This window comes from Chaetomium fimeti, assembly GCF_033439085.1.
Source record: "Chaetomium fimeti strain CBS 168.71 chromosome Unknown B0H64scaffold_6, whole genome shotgun sequence".
Lineage (NCBI taxonomy): Eukaryota > Fungi > Ascomycota > Sordariomycetes > Sordariales > Chaetomiaceae > Chaetomium > Chaetomium fimeti.
In genome coordinates, this window is record NW_026944334.1 from 826,938 (window position 1) to 844,166 (window position 17,229).

The 17,229-nt window shown below is 50.8% G+C and overlaps 3 protein-coding genes across 3 annotated transcripts; 2 read left to right on the plus strand and 1 right to left on the minus strand.

Moving 5' to 3' along the window:
* Nucleotides 1-597: 597 nt before the first annotated feature.
* On the plus strand, nucleotides 598-1,779 carry B0H64DRAFT_403460 (uncharacterized protein). The gene is made up of 2 exons (XM_062804312.1): nucleotides 598-1,238; nucleotides 1,334-1,779. Exons 1-2 carry the CDS (start codon nucleotides 914-916, stop codon nucleotides 1,612-1,614), a joined length of 606 nt encoding a protein of 201 aa, XP_062656605.1. The 5' UTR covers nucleotides 598-913; the 3' UTR covers nucleotides 1,615-1,779.
* A 1,507-nt stretch (nucleotides 1,780-3,286) lies between these two features.
* B0H64DRAFT_444388 (uncharacterized protein) lies at nucleotides 3,287-3,657 on the plus strand (the record flags this gene model as incomplete). Its single annotated transcript, XM_062806780.1, has 2 exons — nucleotides 3,287-3,338; nucleotides 3,398-3,657. The coding sequence occupies 2 exons, from the start codon at nucleotides 3,287-3,289 to the stop codon at nucleotides 3,655-3,657; spliced, it is 312 nt and encodes a 103-aa protein (XP_062656606.1).
* Nucleotides 3,658-4,287: 630 nt separating this feature from the next.
* On the minus strand, nucleotides 4,288-5,748 carry B0H64DRAFT_205957 (uncharacterized protein). Its single transcript, XM_062799336.1, has one exon. The coding sequence runs from the start codon at nucleotides 5,555-5,557 to the stop codon at nucleotides 4,373-4,375; it is 1,185 nt and encodes a 394-aa protein (XP_062656607.1). The 5' UTR covers nucleotides 5,558-5,748; the 3' UTR covers nucleotides 4,288-4,372.
* Nucleotides 5,749-17,229: the final 11,481 nt, after the last annotated feature.

Consider the following 17,229-nt stretch of genomic DNA (forward strand, 5'->3'; position numbering starts at 1 on the left):
CAGGAGCCCCGAAGGGTCCAAGGTTATTCTCTATTCTCTACTTCCTCACAAGACTGCGATGAGCCTGCCAATTATATCGACATCGTTAGTAGGTAACCACACCGACTTGAGTCTCCACTTCGGGCAGGGAGAAAGTCGGCCTCGTCGCCGCAACGGCCAATGACAAGACGTGTTCCGCCAAATACGAAGTTGCTATTAACATGACTGACCAAAGCCGCGAGGCTCCTCCCTCTTCAGCTGATGATGCCCAACTTCGTGGTCCGGATGTAAGCTGTTCTATTAGCTTAGGTTGCTGCTGATCGGGACGTAACTCACTTGCCAAATGGAATGCTACATAATTCAATATCTAGGACTGCCGTGCTCTCGCCCTCTAATTACAAGCAAGGAGTAAGTTCGTTGATTTCTCGTCAGCGGCTCACTCTGCCACAACCCCCCACGGCCCCCACGTCGCCTCGCGCCCCTGCTCACTGTTCCACTACGAAGAGCCAGACTGTGTAATATGTCGTCGAGCAAAGTAACCGTAACATCGCTGTTCGCTAGTTCAAGGGACCTTTTCCAATCTCGTCCAGAGGACCGAATCTTCACCGGTCTTCTCAACGGCAGCCCGGAGGATTCGACGGTCGGTCCATCCGAAACCGCTCTACCATAGTAAATACCTCCCTAATTATTCTTAGGAGGGCCTATCCATCTAAGCGCCCAATGTTCGCTACATGCATATGTCTTCGTGAGCGCGTGACTCCAAGACGGCGTCCTTGCCACAATTGCAACTCGACGACAAAACGGGGCATTTTCTTCGATTTTAAACGAACCGCGGGCATGCATATCCTTGACACGTCCAATCCGACGTCCTCCTCCTGTTCCTCCGTACCTACCTAGCTTTGACACACCACCCGTCTGGAGAGCTACGCCGCCCATGTTCATCGAAGTCGCTCTTGTGGTCGTAGCAGCGGCCACATTTCTTAAACTGGTCGTGAAGCCCCAACCCGAGATCATGGTTGAGACCATGGACCCTCCAATATTAACACCGTACTTTGACCCGCCCCTAGAGAGGGTGTCATATGGCACCTGGCCTGGCGCCTTGGTGCTCGGCTGGCCAGCCAAGGGCGGGTTGTACGTGCTCAACGCGGTTTCTGCCGTCGAGCTCGAGTTTCTTGGCTACGATCGGTTCAAACCAGTGTTGCGCCCCGATCCGGCGGATCCCGACACCGCCGCAGACGAAGAGGCGCACTGCAATAAAAGTAGGTAATCACCCTGAATTTGGATAATTATTTAGGTACAGATCTGTACCTTCTACCTAGGTACCTATGCACTCCACTAATGCAATTTAATCCAGTGCGTTATTTGGGTGCCGACTGGTGGGAGAGCGAGCACGCATGGTCCGAGTATAAGAGGGAACTCCCCCCCGGGCGCCTCGGCGAGATCATCTTCGCCACCGGCTGGCCGGCTGAGGGTGGTGTATGGATCCTCATCGATGATGAGGAAATCGGGGGAAAAAAGCACGCCGGCATGCTGTTCAATGCATACACTATGGAGGAGCGATGCAACATCATCAAGCAGCTGGGCGGCACCTTCTACGCCAACCCGAAGGATTGCCCATCCCTAGACTTGCCGTAGGCGTGAAGGAGACGGGCCATGTCTGCCAACATGTCGAGGTGCCTGTTGACTTTGCTCTGAAGTCTGTGTTTGCCGTTGGCGGTCTGATTGGTGCTCCGTGTGCGGAAGACTAGAGTCGAGTGGGAAACGCAGTTAGCAAACGTTGATGAAAACGTTGTCCAACAATGCCTTTGTAGTGGTTGCTAGAACTTGGACGTCTACACCCATCACTTCGTTCTGTCTGCATAAATCTCCTCCTCTTCCACTTGCACCTGAGCACGTACATCCCCTCTAACCCAAGCCTCACAAAACGGCGGTTCATGGCGAGAGCGTAAAATTGAAGGAGAGCCCGCGCAGAAGGCCGTCCGCAAGAGCACCATCCTGACAAGAGATGAAGTCGAGCGGCAGCCTTCACCAGCCATCCAAATTCCCGCTAGAACTTTGGGATAACCTGCTCATGGTCCGGCTCGCGTGACGGGCACCACGAGAACTCGGCGGAATAGCACTTGGCATAATCTTGGGCTCTCGGCACCTGCCGTGTTCAGTTAGCAACTACCACTGATCTTGCTCGGTTCGCAGGACAGCGCTGTTGTGAGAGCAAGTTCGTGTCGACCGGTGAATGTGCGTTGTGCGATCGGCAGCGTTACGGCCCCCATTTCTGGCGAGAGCGGCGCGGTGAGGGCTCGACGGCTGCGCATGTGTTCACTGGTTCAGTTTAAGTCTTAGACTCTCGCTATCTCATCCAAGATGATCTACGCCTCTAACCATATGGGTTGAGTGATTGTGGTCAGAAGAGCAAAATGAAACCGAAGCTAAGGGGAACTGAGACCGACCTAATTCGTTTTAATAAGTATTATTGGTGTAAATACGGGTCATTCCTCGCCCAAGACTTGGTTTGTCTTGGTATCTTAAATCGCCACCAACTACCTAGGTACCTTGCGGAATATCCTCCGTTTAGCGAGCCGACTAACACAAGTCGCTGTCGCGGGCCGTCGGTTTATTCCCCGGCCCACCGACATCCTTCCCCACGGCCGTGCCGGAGGCTGCCGACAGTACTTCGTCTCTGGTGTTTATGTACATACTTATGAAGAGGGGCGTTTGCGCGCCGCCCCGTTTGAGACAAGACATGTCACATCCCTTGGCGGTGCCTCCACCGCCTCGGTCACGGGTTGCCCCCGGCTCAAACTGAGACCCAATCCTGACTCTATCTGCAATTTGGTGCTCTGCCATGACTTTCTACTTGCGTATACAAAAGTGAGCTGGGCATACATTGGCTCCGGCGGCAGTGAACCGCCCAACTAGTGAATCGACGCGTTGTGGAAAACAACATGCACCAAAGTGTGTATGTCGCAGCGAGTGATCCCGCCATGGCTGGGCTCGACTCCACTACGGGCGATCCCGAGATCCCATCACGGATGGTCTCGGTACAGATCCAGCCGCCGACGATCTGTACACTAACCTGTAGATCGATCCTTACACGGACGATCCGTAGATCTCAGCCCAACTGACTTGCTGAGAACAATGAGACAAACCCTCCAAAGAGGAGTACATGACAATTCGGAATCGGGTATAAAAGGATAGGTGCTCTCCTCACCCAGTGACTTGCCCGGACATCATCTCAACACAGCATCTCCTTCTCATACCTACATTTCAGCAACCAAAACCACCCAGTCACCCCCTCGTCTTAAGCATCATGAAGCCCGTTACCGCCATCATCATCGCTGCCTTGGCGCAGTCGGCCAGTGGTCAGTACCTGCAACCCTGCAAGCTTCGGCATTTGACTCGAGGTTAACTCTCAGCGTAGTGTTTGGCGCCGCCGACTGCGTTTGGCATCGGTGTTGGAAAATGCACAAGTCGTCCCGGGGAATCGGTTGGTCCGGAAGCGAAGCCTGCGAGGACAAGTGCCCAAGCGAGAGATTCCGGGAGCGCAAGTTTTATTATAAAGACAGCTGGGGTTGCCGGCTGGATGAACACTCCGCGACTCACCAAGCCACCGCTCTAAGCTATTTCGAGTGCTGTGCGCGGCTGGGCGACGAGTATCGGTACGACACCTACGCCTGCTAGGATCGCCAGGCAGGTTGGCGGCGTCGATTAGGGCCTGGGGTGGAGAAGCAATGTAGTGGAGGACCACGAAGCAGGTTCTGTGCTTGGCTACATAGCTACCGCAATAAAGTCACTTATCTCTTGGTACCTGCACAATAACGAGTCTGGGGCTATGCAACCCCGTCTTGCTTACTACCCCATTGTGACCATAACATAAACCCTGGGTCTAACCCGATGATCTACCCATGGCCCGCCGTCCGCTACCCTTCGGCAACAGGCTTGCCGAACTCCAGCCATCATTCTCGTAGATGATCGCACTACTGCCCATAGTTAAGGGGAGGGGAAAAACCGCAGGGTTGCTGCTTGGGCTATCATGCCCCATGATGGCACGACCGGGGGTACGCGTGAAGGTATTCCGGACACTCTGCTGAGGGCGTAGTTTTCGTTCTCGGGGTCTTGGTGCTTTGAAGCAAGGACCAAAGCGCAGTAGTCGGCTGTAGGAGGGGGACGGTGAGAACGCGTGGTTTCTGATCATGCGGTCGGGGGACCTACCCACCGAGACACCATTTTTCCCAAGCCCCAACCCGGGATGTGACTGGAGATATACTTTCTTGACTCCCCTTATGGCTGGCTGAAGAAAGACCTTTCGTCCCTTCCGGCTATATTCACCACGCTCGCGAGCAAAGATATCCTAACTTCACTGACCCCCGTCTGGTGCCGTTAAGCGATTTTTGTTCTAACAGCCATCGTCCGATTCCATGTCCGAGCCCGAGTAAGGCTCGTACGGTTCGTTGTTGAGATGTTTGACGATCCTAGCTACTCCCTGGAGGTCTCCGTCCTTCGTGCCAGCCTTGTCCTTATCCACCCACCCTTCGGTATAACCACCACCAAGGCTGATCAGCCAAGCATCGTTGTTCTTGTCTATCATGACGTGGTCTGCTCTGGCGTCGCCCCAAACAAGACCAGCGTTGTGAAGTTGGGCGACAGTGTCCTGGATTTGCGAGGCCCAGCGCTGGCGAAGAGGGATTGGGGTATAAAGGAGATGGTTCTCGAATAGCAGCCCGTCATTCTCGTTACGGTGTTTGATGTATGTAAACAGTAGTCCCGCGATACGACCATCTACTACTACAACCCCAAGTAGACGAGGCACGCGTGCGTTCGGTGTCAAAGTAGATTTCAGGACCCGGAGATGGTCTTCGAGTTGTTTGTCCAGGTCAAGATAATAGGCCCGGGTCAGGTTCTTGAAGAAGCAGACCGTTTTCGGACCTGAGTCATCCAGGTCAACGAGCACCCGTGTAGGTTCGCCTGAGAGGGCTTGTTCCGGTCTTCGAAAGGAGACCTCGATGGAGGAGGGGTCGAAGAACTTGGCATGGTGACGAAGTTCTTGGGCGAGGTCTGGGTGGATATCATTGAGAGCCGGCGAAAAGCGGTCCTCCTTATCTCGAATCGGGATAGGGAAGGGCTTTTCGTTCTCCACCTCGAGTCGATAGTAGTGTTGTTCGGGGAAAAGGTATTCGGAGAGCCGTGGGTGAGCCTCCCCTGCTGCAAGCTTTTCAGGGTCAAAGGAGGGCGGGACATCCGGGACAACCTCCAGGAAGACGGGTCTTAAGGCAGCAAGAAGCCATTCGTGGAACTCGTCTCGGATTTCCTCCGAGTCTTGTTGTCCTTCGCCTTCCTCTGCGTCAGTAATTTCGTCGCCGTAGTTGTAGTCGCCGCTAACAACAGTGATGAACTTCCGATACCGGGACTCGACGATCGGGGAGTTGCAAATAAAGGAGGGCGACATCTCGATGTGGAATTTTCGACCGTTGCAACGGATGGAAGTAATGCAATCATCGATGCCGCCATACCCCAGACGGTCAATTCCGACTTTTGCCAGGATGCGGCCGGTTTTGGCGGGCGAGGGCAAGGGGGATGCCATATGTGCTGGGGGATGGGGAGGCGGTTAACTGAGTTGGACAGGTTGAGGGATGGAGGGACTGAGGCTTGAGCAATCGAATCCAAGGTCTGACACAACGCAAATCTCGTCAACTCAATCAACTCAATTCAACTCAAATGCAACGCAAATCGACGTTTTCGTCAATCAAATAAGCAGTCGGATTTGAGTTGTTTGAGTTGATAGATTTGCCAAGCCAGATACAGTAATTCAGTCCTGCAAAATGCCCCCAACCGCCACAACAGCCACATCCAACCCTCCCCTGTATAACCGCTGGGCACCTACAACAGGTGGATTGTAGGTTCGTTTGCAGGGCTTCCACACAGATAGTTGCTCAGTCCATTGCAAGATTGATTAGGTAGTTTAACTGTTTTGATAAAATTGATATCCGACGACTGCAAGTTAGGAAGGTTAAGGAGGGGTTTGTGAGGGTTAGGGTTATATGTGGGGATTTGACTGGATTTGACTTCAGCCAACTCAAACACAATCAAGTCAAATCCGGTCAAGTTTGGGCCTAATCAACTCAAATATACCCCTATATTTAAGTTGATTGCGTTGTATTAAGCCTTAATCGAATCGCCGTAAACCGCTTCCGGAATCATCGTCGTTTACCCACGTAACCGCATTGCTGCCTACCTACCTGGGTACAAACAATGCAAAGCCATATCCAGGCAGCTATCTATGAGAGGTGGTTGCAGCCTAGACCAGGTTTGTTAAGTATTATATAAAGAGGCTGTCGTTTAGGACTATGTGGTTCTAACGTACAGGACTATACCACGTGACTTCCCCCATATATAACCCCAACCCTAGCGCGCGCGCCCCTCCTTTCTCAATCTCCAATTCAATACGCACGTACAAATATACCCGGAATCGCTCAATTCCTTCAAAAATACAATAAAATTCAACTTATTCAATTTCTTTAACAAAGCTATCATCAAATTCACCACTACAGCTATAGGTATAGCTATATAGTAAGCTTTTTACTACTAGTTATAGTCCCTTAACTTATAGTAATATAGTAATAGTAACTACTCTCTTTTTTAATATATCTAGATATAATAATAACTATAAATATAATATCCTACTATTTTTAAACCCTCCCTTTAACTACCTATTTCTTATCTACTAGTATAAATCTCTTAATAACCTTATTAGTAACCTCTATAAATAGGCTATATAAATACTCTTTAGTATTAAGAAGCTTTAGTCCCTTAACCTGGTTAAGGACTTTAGCTATATAAGGGTAGACTTCTACTATTTAAAGAATAAGATATAGCTATTAAAAGTATTTACCAGGTACTAGTCTTTTATAACTAAGACTAACTATCTATAGAAAGCTTTAGCTAAGATATTTATTTATAATAACTAGAGATAGACTTTAAAGATCTAAAAAGACTATTTATATAACTATACTACTATAGAAGGTTATAAGGATATTACTACTTTTCTAAAGTTTAGGCTAGAGTATATAGCCTTTATAGATACCTTTATTAACTACTCTATTATTACTAACTACTAACTTATTGAAAATCTTTATAAAAAGTTTTTAAAGATCTTCTTTATTTAAAGGTAGTTAAAAGACCTTTAGTTCTATCTTAGGAAAGATATAGTAGATAGATATATATCTTTCTAATCTATAATAATGTCACGAATATGCCCACAAGTGGGACCCCCGAGGCGCGGGACGCCCCGAGCCAGTCGTTTAACGAACCAATCACAGGGTGCTCTATGGAACACCCGGGAGCCAGGAAAGGGGGCGGCCAGTCAGGAGCTGCTCTCATGGGCTCTCGAGAGCTATCAAGAGCGGCGAGCTCTAGAGGGCTCTCGAGAGCTGTCTAGAGCTCAGGAATTAGATAGTATATAGTCACTCGTTCTGGAGAGCTCTGGGAGTTCTCCAGTTAGCAATCACAACTACAGTTCGCTACAAGCTCGAGAGCCTACTGTTGAGACAAGTCTTTGTTGTGCACCCTTTGGCTGCACCGAACCTAAGCACCCTTGAGAGAATACCTTCGACCGATACTGAACCCTAACAGGACGGGTCCAGAGACAGGTTCGTCACAAATAAAGTTCTTTAATAAAGATAATCTTTTAAATAAAGTTCTTGTGACGAACCTGTCTCTGGACCCGTCCTGTTAGGGTTCAGTATCGGTCGAAGGTATTCTCTCAAGGGTGCTTAGGTTCGGTGCAGCCAAAGGGTGCACAACAAAGACTTGTCTCAACAGTAGGCTCTCGAGCTTGTAGCGAACTGTAGTTGTGATTGCTAACTGGAGAACTCCCAGAGCTCTCCAGAACGAGTGACTATATACCTATCTAATTCTTGGGTGCTCAGTGTGCTCAGTGTGCTCAGTGTGCTCTCCGGACACTGAGCCTACTGAGCGGACTGAGCTCCCTGAGTACCTTCCTCGTGTCCTGATTGGTGGCGCGGTCCAAGTGCTCAGTGTGCTCAGTACACTTGGCAAGTGCTTGGCGACTGAGCTCACTGATCACCCCCTTTCTTCTTTAATTGGTCCGTCTACCGTAACCAGCTCGGGGCGTCCCGCGCCCCGAGGTCGGCATACTCGTGACACGATGCCCCTCCTCCAGGGTCGACGTCCCGTCGGCCGCACTTCCCAGCCAACTTCCTGAAATAGTGCCAATAGTCCCCAATCCCATTGGGTTAGTAGGTTCCCTTGTTCTCCCCACTCATTCTTCCACCATGACTGACGGTATAAGGAAACGGAAACAAAAGCGGAAACAGAAATCCAGCACTGAACGACGTCACACTGGGGCTCTCCTTGCCGACTTGATTGGAAGCGCAATGGTGACGTGTACTCGTTGCAAAACGCTAAAGCTTCCGGACTGCAAAGCCGCCGAAAACTCCGACGTCTGTGGTAGCTGTCTTCGCGCCGGCAACTATTCGTGCGACGCCTTTGGCAACGACGATTCTGCTGTTCGCCGACTGGTGGATCAAGAACGCAATCTGGACGAGAAAGAGCGTGCCGCGACGGAGGCCATCCGCGCTGCTAACCGCGCTCTCGGGGAGCTGGACGAGAAAGAGCGCGCGGCGTTGGATGAGATTCGAAGTGCTCGTTCTGACGCGAGCCGTGCCCTTATGACGGCTCTGGAAAAGGCGGACCGCCTGCGGACTCAGCGCCTGGCCCTGAAACAGAAGGCTCTGGCGATGTTTGAGCAGGAGCGGGAGGTGTTCGTGGAGCAGGAGCGCCGGGAGGTTGCTACCGGGCAACCGTCTTCCTCGGGTGTCGCCGGCGTTCCTTCTTTTGACTTTCCTTGGGTTCAAAAGTTTGTCTTCTTTACTCCCCTCCTTGCTTCCTTGCTGACAGTGCTTAGTTTTTCTTCGGACGACCCCTTCCTCGCCGGGGCCGACTTGTCTGTGGGGCTTCCTTTGGTCGGTCCGGATTCCTCTGGTGGAACTCCTGAAGTTTCTCGGGGCAGTTGAGGTTGGTAGCTGGTTGCCATGAATTGTCTTCTGGGCCAAAGTCCAGCCATTTGACCAAATACTCCAACTGTCCTTTCATGATGCGTGAATCTAGGACTTCCTCAACGTCCCATTCCTCCTCTTCGTCTTCTGCTTCGGCGTCCTTGTCGAGTCGCGCGTTCTCGGGCGTTGGTTCCAGAAGCGAGATGTGGAAAACGTTGGTCCGTAGTCGCATTGTCGAGGGTAACGCGAGTGCGTAGTTGTTCTCCGAAATCCTTTTGTCGATCTTGAACGGTCCGATTTTGCGAAAATCGAGTTTCCTGCTTGGTCGCTTCGTGCGAAGATTTCGAGAAACGAGGTAAACTTTGCCCCCCTCCTCTAGGCGAGGTCCCTCGAGCCTGTTTCTGTCGTAGAACTTCTTCATCCTGGTTCGTACGAACTCGAGTTCTTCCTTGAGCATCGCATGCAGCGAGCTCATCTTGTCGGCTTTGACTGCCGCTCGGGGTACCGAGACATCGGGCCCCTGTCGCAAATCTGCTTCGTAGCCGTAATTCGCGAAGAATGGCGTGACCTTCGTGGTCTCCGTGACGGTGGTGTTGTAGGCGAGTTGTGCTGCTGGCAACAGCTCGACCCAATCGTCCTGCTGGAAGTTGACGTACAACCGTAGATATTGCTCGACGACCTGGTTGAGTCGTTCCGTCTGTCCGTCCGTCTGTGGGTGGTAAGCAGTCGAGAGCTTACTCTTCGTACCCAGCTTCGTCATCAGAGCTTGCCAAAACTTTGATGCGAACTTCGTGTCTCTGTCCGTGATCCATTCCTCCGGCCATCCGTGGACCGAGGTGACGTTGCGATAGATCACGTCTGCAAGTTGTTCTGCCGACCATGTTTCCTTGTAAGGGAGGAAGTAGCTCCACTTGGTGAGTCTGTCCACCATTGTGAGGATGCTGTCGTATTCCACTCCCGTTACCGAGTCCTTGGACAGTGGTAGTTTGGTGATGAAGTCCATCGTCACCGAACTCCATGGTCGTTCCGCGACTGGCAATGGTTGCAACAGCCCGTATGGCTTGTGTCGTGGCGGTTTGCTTCGTCCGCAGAGGTCGCACTCTGCCAGGACTTCTTCCGTCGCTTGCTTGATTCCTGGGAAGTCGTAGTTCTGCTTGACTTTTGCAATTGTCTTGCTGATTCCCATGTGTCCTCCGAGTCTTGACTCGTGGATCTTTCGAATGAGCTCCTTTTGGTCACTAAGCCTGACGTAGGCCTTGTCGTGGTACCAGAGTCTCGTCCCTTCAAGTCGCAAACCTGCGATCTTGGATTCCAGCTCTTCTTGCCATGCATCGCGCTTGTCGTCCGCGATGATTCCCTGGAAGTCTCGTTCCAGTCGTTGTTCCCTGAAAGTCGCACAACATTCTACAAACGGTTGCAGAGGCCTGCCTTCGGGATCTTCCGACTGCTGCTGAAGTGCTGCGATCTCGTAGTCTTCAGTCGGTTGGGAAGCGTGCCGTAGCGATCCGTCTGTCTGTTGATGTAGCAATGGTGGTGAGACTTCAGATGTGTTGTCGTGATGATCCGCTCTCCTACTCAAGGCATCTGCTCGTGCGTTCTCTGAGCCTTTCTTGTAGTGGATCGTGAAGTTGAATTCGGACAGAAATTCTGCCCACCGAGTCTGTCGTCCGTTCAGCACCTTGGTGGTGGTGAAGTATCGTAAGTTCTTGTGGTCCGTGTACACCTGGACTTCGTGTGTCGTGCCGCTGAGGTATGGCCTCCATTCCTGAAATGCTTCAATGATTGCGAGAAGCTCCTTGTCATGGATCGGGTAGTTAAGCCTTGGTCCTTCGAGTTTCTTGGAGAAGAACGCAACTGGGTGAAGCTTGCCGTCCTTGTCCCTCTGACCAAGTTGCCCTCCGATCGCGAAGTCCGAAGCATCAGCCTCGACTTCGAAAGGTGTGCTTGGATCAGGCAGCATGAGCACCGGGTCGGCGATGATCGCATCGCGGATCCGCTGGAAAGCCTGCTCGTGCTCCCGCTTCCACTGGAATGTGGCATCCTTTTTGGTAAGTTCGTGCAGAGGTCTCGCGAAGTCGCCAAAATTCTTGATGAACATTCTGACGAAGTTGGCGAATCCGATAAATCCTCTGACCTCTGTGGCGTTCGTCGGTGTCGGCCACGTCTTGACAGCTTCCAGTTTCTCGGGTTCGATTTTGACCCATCCCGGGGAGATTTCGTAACCCAGAAACACTGTCTTCTTGACATGAAACTCGCTCTTGTCCTTGTTGACTGACAATTTGTGCTCGTGCAGTGCGTCCAGCACCTGCCGCACGTGTTTCTTGTGTTCTTCGAGTGTCTTGGAGTAGATGAGAATGTCATCCAAGTAACAGACTGCAAATTTATCGAGGCAATGTCGAATTGCGTGGTCGATAGCGGCTTGAAATGTCGCTGGTGCGTTGGTCAACCCGAACGGCATGACGCGGGTACTCGTAGTGCCCGTAGGGTGTCCGAAAAGCCGTCTTCCATTCGTCTCCTTCCTTGATGCGGATGTGGGCGTACGCTGTCGGAAGGTCGAGACGCGTGAAGTATTGTGCCCCTGACAGCTGGTCTCGAAGCCTTGAGATCAGTGGCAGTGGGTAGCGGTTCTTCACCGTTTCGCCGTTCAACTGTCGGTAGTCCACACACATCCTGAGTTTCCCATCCTTCTTTGGAACGAAGAGGACTGGGTAGCCCGCTGGAGATGTCGATGGTCTGATGTGTCCTATCTCGAGGTTCTTTTCGAGATAGCTCCTCAACTCTGCATCTTGCTTCTCGTTGGTGTGGTACACCTTGAAAAACTTCAACTGGGCTCCTTCCTTGAGTTTGATCTCGTGATCCCAAGGTCCGTGGTCTGGTAGCCCTGCAAGATGTTTTGCCGTGAACGCCGGGTGCCCCTTGTAGTCGTCTGGGATCTGCCCCGTCTTTGCGCTCTTCGCCGTACCTTCGTAGTACGCGAACTTGTTGTTCCCAGGCTCGATGCTTGCTGCTTCGAGTTCCCTGACTTCCTCTGCTGCCAGCTCGATGCTTGCCGCTTCGAGCTGATTGACCCATTGTTCATGTTTGAGCATTCCGTGCTCGTCGACTGAGACGACGGCGATGGTTCGTTCCTCCCGTGTCTGCTTCTTTCGTCGTGTGCCGCTTCTTCCGGACTCCAGAGTGCGTGGTTCTGTACTGGCTGCTTCCTGCGGTGGGCCCGTAGAGGGGGTTCGTTCTGACCCGCTGCTCTCCCGTGGCTCCTGTTCTGCGCGTTCTCCCATCGAGTTGGTCGGATGCTCCCGCTGTTCCCGCGGTCGCAGATGGCCATCTCCCTTCCAACTGATGTCTGGGTCGTAATCCTCATGCCATGGGCGTCCGAGAATCATGTCTTTCTCTGGTCCCATGTTCACGATGTCAAATACCACTTGGGTGGTTTTTCCCTCCACCTCGATGTCGAGTGGTTCTGTTTCTCGTCGTACCCATTGCGTGTCGAATGGTCCTTTGACGACGTGTGGTTGCTTCTTGATCCTCCATGGGATTCTGAGTTGATTCACAAATGCGGGCGAGATGAGATCCATCTGCGCTCCTCCATCCACTAACGCGAGGGCTTCGATCTTCCCCCATCGCGCTGTGATCCAGAGCCTGTTGTCTGGCTTGGTGCTTCGTACAGCAGCTACTTCGTGTTCGTCTGCTGGGAGGTCGTTGTAAGGCTTCTGCTTGCGCCAGTTCTTCCTGTACTGCGCAGCCTGTCTTCGTTGTTGTGGAGTTAAAGATTTCCGGGCCCCTCGGAGGGCCCTGAGCCGTTTCCCAAGCTCTCGTGGTGTTTCAAGGCGTCCCTGTCCGCACCTTGGCTTGCGGCGTCAATCGTCTGGTGTTCTTGGAGCCATTGGGCCGCCCATGCCTCAACTGGGCGCCTCTCGTTCCTTCGGGACGCTCTCGTCCTCTGGTGTGGCTTCCTCTGGGATTGCTGTTCCATGTATCCCCAGATTTTCTCGTCGGCGTGTGGTAGGCAGTCTGCGCTTCGGCATTCGTTGACTCCTACGCCCGCCATACAGCGTCGGGGCCAGGCTGCCTTGGGTTTAACCCTCAGCCTGCCCTCGTGAGTGCGTTGGGTGTCCCACAACATGCCTGCGGGAGCGTCGCCGCTGTCGTATACCCATCTGATGGGTAGGGGTTGCATTCCTTTTTCTTCCCTCGTGGGCCAGAAACTGTTGCGAAATTTGTCCTGGAAGTGGTACCGACATTCGTGCGCGATGCACTGGAACCAGGGCAGGTAGATGTGACTTTCTTTTCGTGGGTTCACCCGCTCGTGGTCTTCTGGCAACAACTGGAATCCCTCCGTGTTGTTCTCGCCCCGGAAACCCCACCATTCAAGGTCGGAGGTTTGTCGCCCGGTGCGCACGATGTGCTGATGTCGAGTCCAGTATTCTTCCCAGTTCTGTTGTTTCCTTCCTTTCGCCGCATTCTGCTCCTGTGCGTAGTCGAAAAGTTGCTCGGGATATCGCACTCCGTTTTCGTATTCCTCCGCCTCTTCGGTGGGTCCATCCCACGGTGTGTGATGCGGAAGTACCTGGCGGATGTCGTCCTGCAAGGCCTGTGCCTCTCTTAATGTCTTTTCGACGTGATCCCCGGCCCTGTTGTTGGCCTCGGTGATCTCTTGGACTCGTTCTCTGGCGAAATCGAGTTCCGCGCAAAGTTGTCCATACTGGTCGTTCCTTGCTTGGAGAAGCTGCTCGAGTTCTTCTTTCTCTCTCGACAACTCCTCGATCCTTTGCCGTTGGCTTAGGACCCTCTGCTGTAGGAAGGTGAGGTTCGGGCTGACTCCTCCTTCACCCTCGTGGGTTCGCCATTGCCCGTCCTCTTGCTGAACCAGGGTGATGCCCCAGTCCTCAGCGACTTGTCGGATGTACCGCGGGGGAGCCAGTTCTCCCTCGTCATCCGTTTCGATGAAAGCGTGATGGGCGGTGTCATTCCCCTCCTGGTGGTTGCTGCTCCTCAAGTCTTCTTGATCCGAGTCGGTGAGTTCATCGTCCTGCTCGATGACTCGGTCAATGTCGATTTCGAGGTCGTCCTGCGTGTAGCTGGCGGCTGCGACCTCCAGAAACCGGGTTCTTCTTCCGACCGTGTCTTGGTCGATGGTGGCAGCTTCCTTCCCTGGAACCGGTCTCCACTCTTTCTTGCTGCGGCAGTCACGTTTGAAGTGACCCTTCCTCCCGCAGTTGTAACAGGTGATGCCTGATTTGTCCTTGGCACCATCTCTCTTTCCTGCCCACTGTGCCTGGGCAGCGCTGACGTCCATGGGTCCCGAGTGCGTGCCGTATGACGTGCTCTGGTGCTGGCGTTTCTTTTTGTCGTTGGGCTTGTGGTAGCCTGCGGATCGCTGAACCTCGCTGCCCTTCTTCTGTTGTTTGCGGGCGAACTGTCGGTCGTCAATCTTGACAGCCATGGCGATGTACTCGTCGAGTGTGTCGGGTCGGCTCTCCTTGTAGAGCTCGTCCTTGACCTCCTCCTTCAGCCCTCCGTAGAACAGGTGCATCAGCCCCTCGTCGTCTATCTCTGCCTTCATGGAGTCTTGTCGGAAAATCGTGGCGTAGGCGGTGGCTGACCTAGTCTGCTTCAGCCGTCCTAGCCGTTCCTGGGCGTGCAACTTCTCGTCCTTGTCACCGAACACCTTCTGAATCTCACTCTCGAACTCGGAGTAGTTCTCGAAGACTTTTTTGGTGAAGGGTTTGTGGATTGCTCCGCCGAGGAAATCACTCAGTGTTCCCGTGAACCACTTGAGGGCCTTGTCCTTGAGTCGGGTGGCGGCGTATCTGGTCTTGGATTCCTCAGTGGCGAACTGGTGCGAGTTGTGGTCGAGATAGTTCCGCATCTCCGTGATCCAACCTGGCAAGGCTTCCTGGTCGCCCCCGTACTTCTCGGGTTGCTCCAATTTGACCTTTGTCTTGGCCGGGTCCTTGGTGTGGACCTCGGTCGCCGCAAGTCGGGCTGCCAATGCCGCGTTGCTGGCCTTGGTCTTCGCAAGCTCTTCTTCAGTTTCATCGAGTCGTTCGGTGACTCTCTGAAGCGCGGCCGTGATCTGGCCCGGCGTCGGTTGAGTTGCCATGTCGTTTTTTACCTTCGAGCCTGAACTGTAACAGATCAAAGGGAGTTAGCAACGTGTGACGAACCTGTCTCTGGACCCGTCCTGTTAGGGTTCAGTATCGGTCGAAGGTATTCTCTCAAGGGTGCTTAGGTTCGGTGCAGCCAAAGGGTGCACAACAAAGACTTGTCTCAACAGTAGGCTCTCGAGCTTGTAGCGAACTGTAGTTGTGATTGCTAACTGGAGAACTCCCAGAGCTCTCCAGAACGAGTGACTATATACCTATCTAATTCTTGGGTGCTCAGTGTGCTCAGTGTGCTCAGTGTGCTCTCCGGACACTGAGCCTACTGAGCGGACTGAGCTCCCTGAGTACCTTCCTCGTGTCCTGATTGGTGGCGCGGTCCAAGTGCTCAGTGTGCTCAGTACACTTGGCAAGTGCTTGGCGACTGAGCTCACTGATCACCCCCTTTCTTCTTTAATTGGTCCGTCTACCGTAACCAGCTCGGGGCGTCCCGCGCCCCGAGGTCGGCATACTCGTGACAGTTCTCTAGTTAGTAATAGACTCTAATAAACCTAAGGGCTTAGTTTAAATAAATAACTTCTATAAGTAATAGTAGGCTTTAAATCCTTAGATCTAGATATATAATAATATTTATAAGATAAATAATAAAGGTTTTACCCTATTTTAAATTATAGATATTAAAAATCTAAATAAAATCTTTAGTTATATATTTAAACTTATTAATAATAAATAGTAAGAGAGTTTTAACTAGTTAATAGATTAAGTTAATATATTATATTAGGAGATTAGAACTACTCCTCTATTAGTTACTATTACTAACTTTAATACTATAATAAGGAATATAGTTATATATATCTATCTAGCTATAGCCTTATAGCTCTATATCTTCTATATTAATAAGAATATAATCCTCTATATTAAATGTAAATGGGATAAGTAAGCCGCTATCGCAATCGCTCTTACCTATTAACAATTGTAAGCCTAGCCGGAAGAAGAAGCCTAGCTAGAAGAAGAAGCCTAGCTGGAAGCCCAGCTAGAAGCCTAGCCGGATAGCTATATCGATCTTAATAATAATAATAACTGTATTATAGAAAGAATAAACCGTATAACGGTATAGGGTAAAGAGGTTAGCCTAGTTCCAGAGACTATTAAATACTTATATACCGGCCTATATAAGCTTTAGATCTATATACTATATACTTATATAGTTAATAATTTCAATATTATATAGGAATAACTTAAATCTTTCTTTACTTCCTAGCCTATAATTATCTATTATTTAAAGAATATTTATCTCTCTATTATTAAAGACTAAGTAGCTTACTATACTAGCTACAATCTAAACTTCGGCTACTATACTATATCGCTAGTTAAATCGGTAAATCGGTATCTTAAAAGCTTCCTAATCAAAAGAAGCAGTACTATTAACTAGGTTATTATTTAGTTACTTAAGATAGTTACTATAATAGAGAATTTAATTCGAAAGGCTCGTTAATACCAGAAAAACCATCTCCGGTACGATTATTTAGGGATAAAGTAGCTCAGCAATATACCTATCTTAATCACACAATATACCTTAGACCTTACTAGGAAAGAGCATTACTATATAGAGGCCGCTTTACTATTAACAACAAGGCGCAACCTACCGCCTCTTACCCTCTATACTAGCTAGTTTACTATATAGTTCGGTATCCTATATCGCTATAAGCTCTTATAACAATATAGAGCTAAAGATCTTATACTTTAGAAGGCGGATTTCCATCTATATTAGTGGCTAGATAGATCTCTAGCTAACGAAGATCACTACTTACAGTATTATAAGTTTAACCAGATTATATAGTTATATAGAAGACTATACTACTTCTAGCCATTTACCCCCAACCTATATATACTATAATCAACAGCCCCTATTTCAATACAGAGTATATAAAGTACACAAAGCACTACCCCAGCTATACCAGGTACCTAGCCTATATAGGTAATAGGATTATAGCTATCTATATACTACAACCTATCCCAGTAAGAGGGTATTAACCTTAAGGTACTAGATACCAATAAGGTCATTCCTAACAGCCAGCCAGCACTACAGGCTACACACAGGGACAGGGGGAGCCGGGCCACAATACACAGCACCGTAC

Excerpts from the sequence above, each read along its gene's own strand:
- B0H64DRAFT_403460 (XM_062804312.1), top strand. The coding sequence starts at position 914 with ATGTTCATCGAAGTCGCTCTTGTGGTCGTAGCAGCGGCCACATTTCTT. Across the intron at positions 1,239-1,333 it reads AGAGGCGCACTGCAATAAAA|TGCGTTATTTGGGTGCCGAC; the intron begins GTAGGTAATCAC and ends AATTTAATCCAG.
- B0H64DRAFT_205957 (XM_062799336.1), bottom strand. The coding sequence starts at position 5,557 with ATGGCATCCCCCTTGCCCTCGCCCGCCAAAACCGGCCGCATCCTGGCA.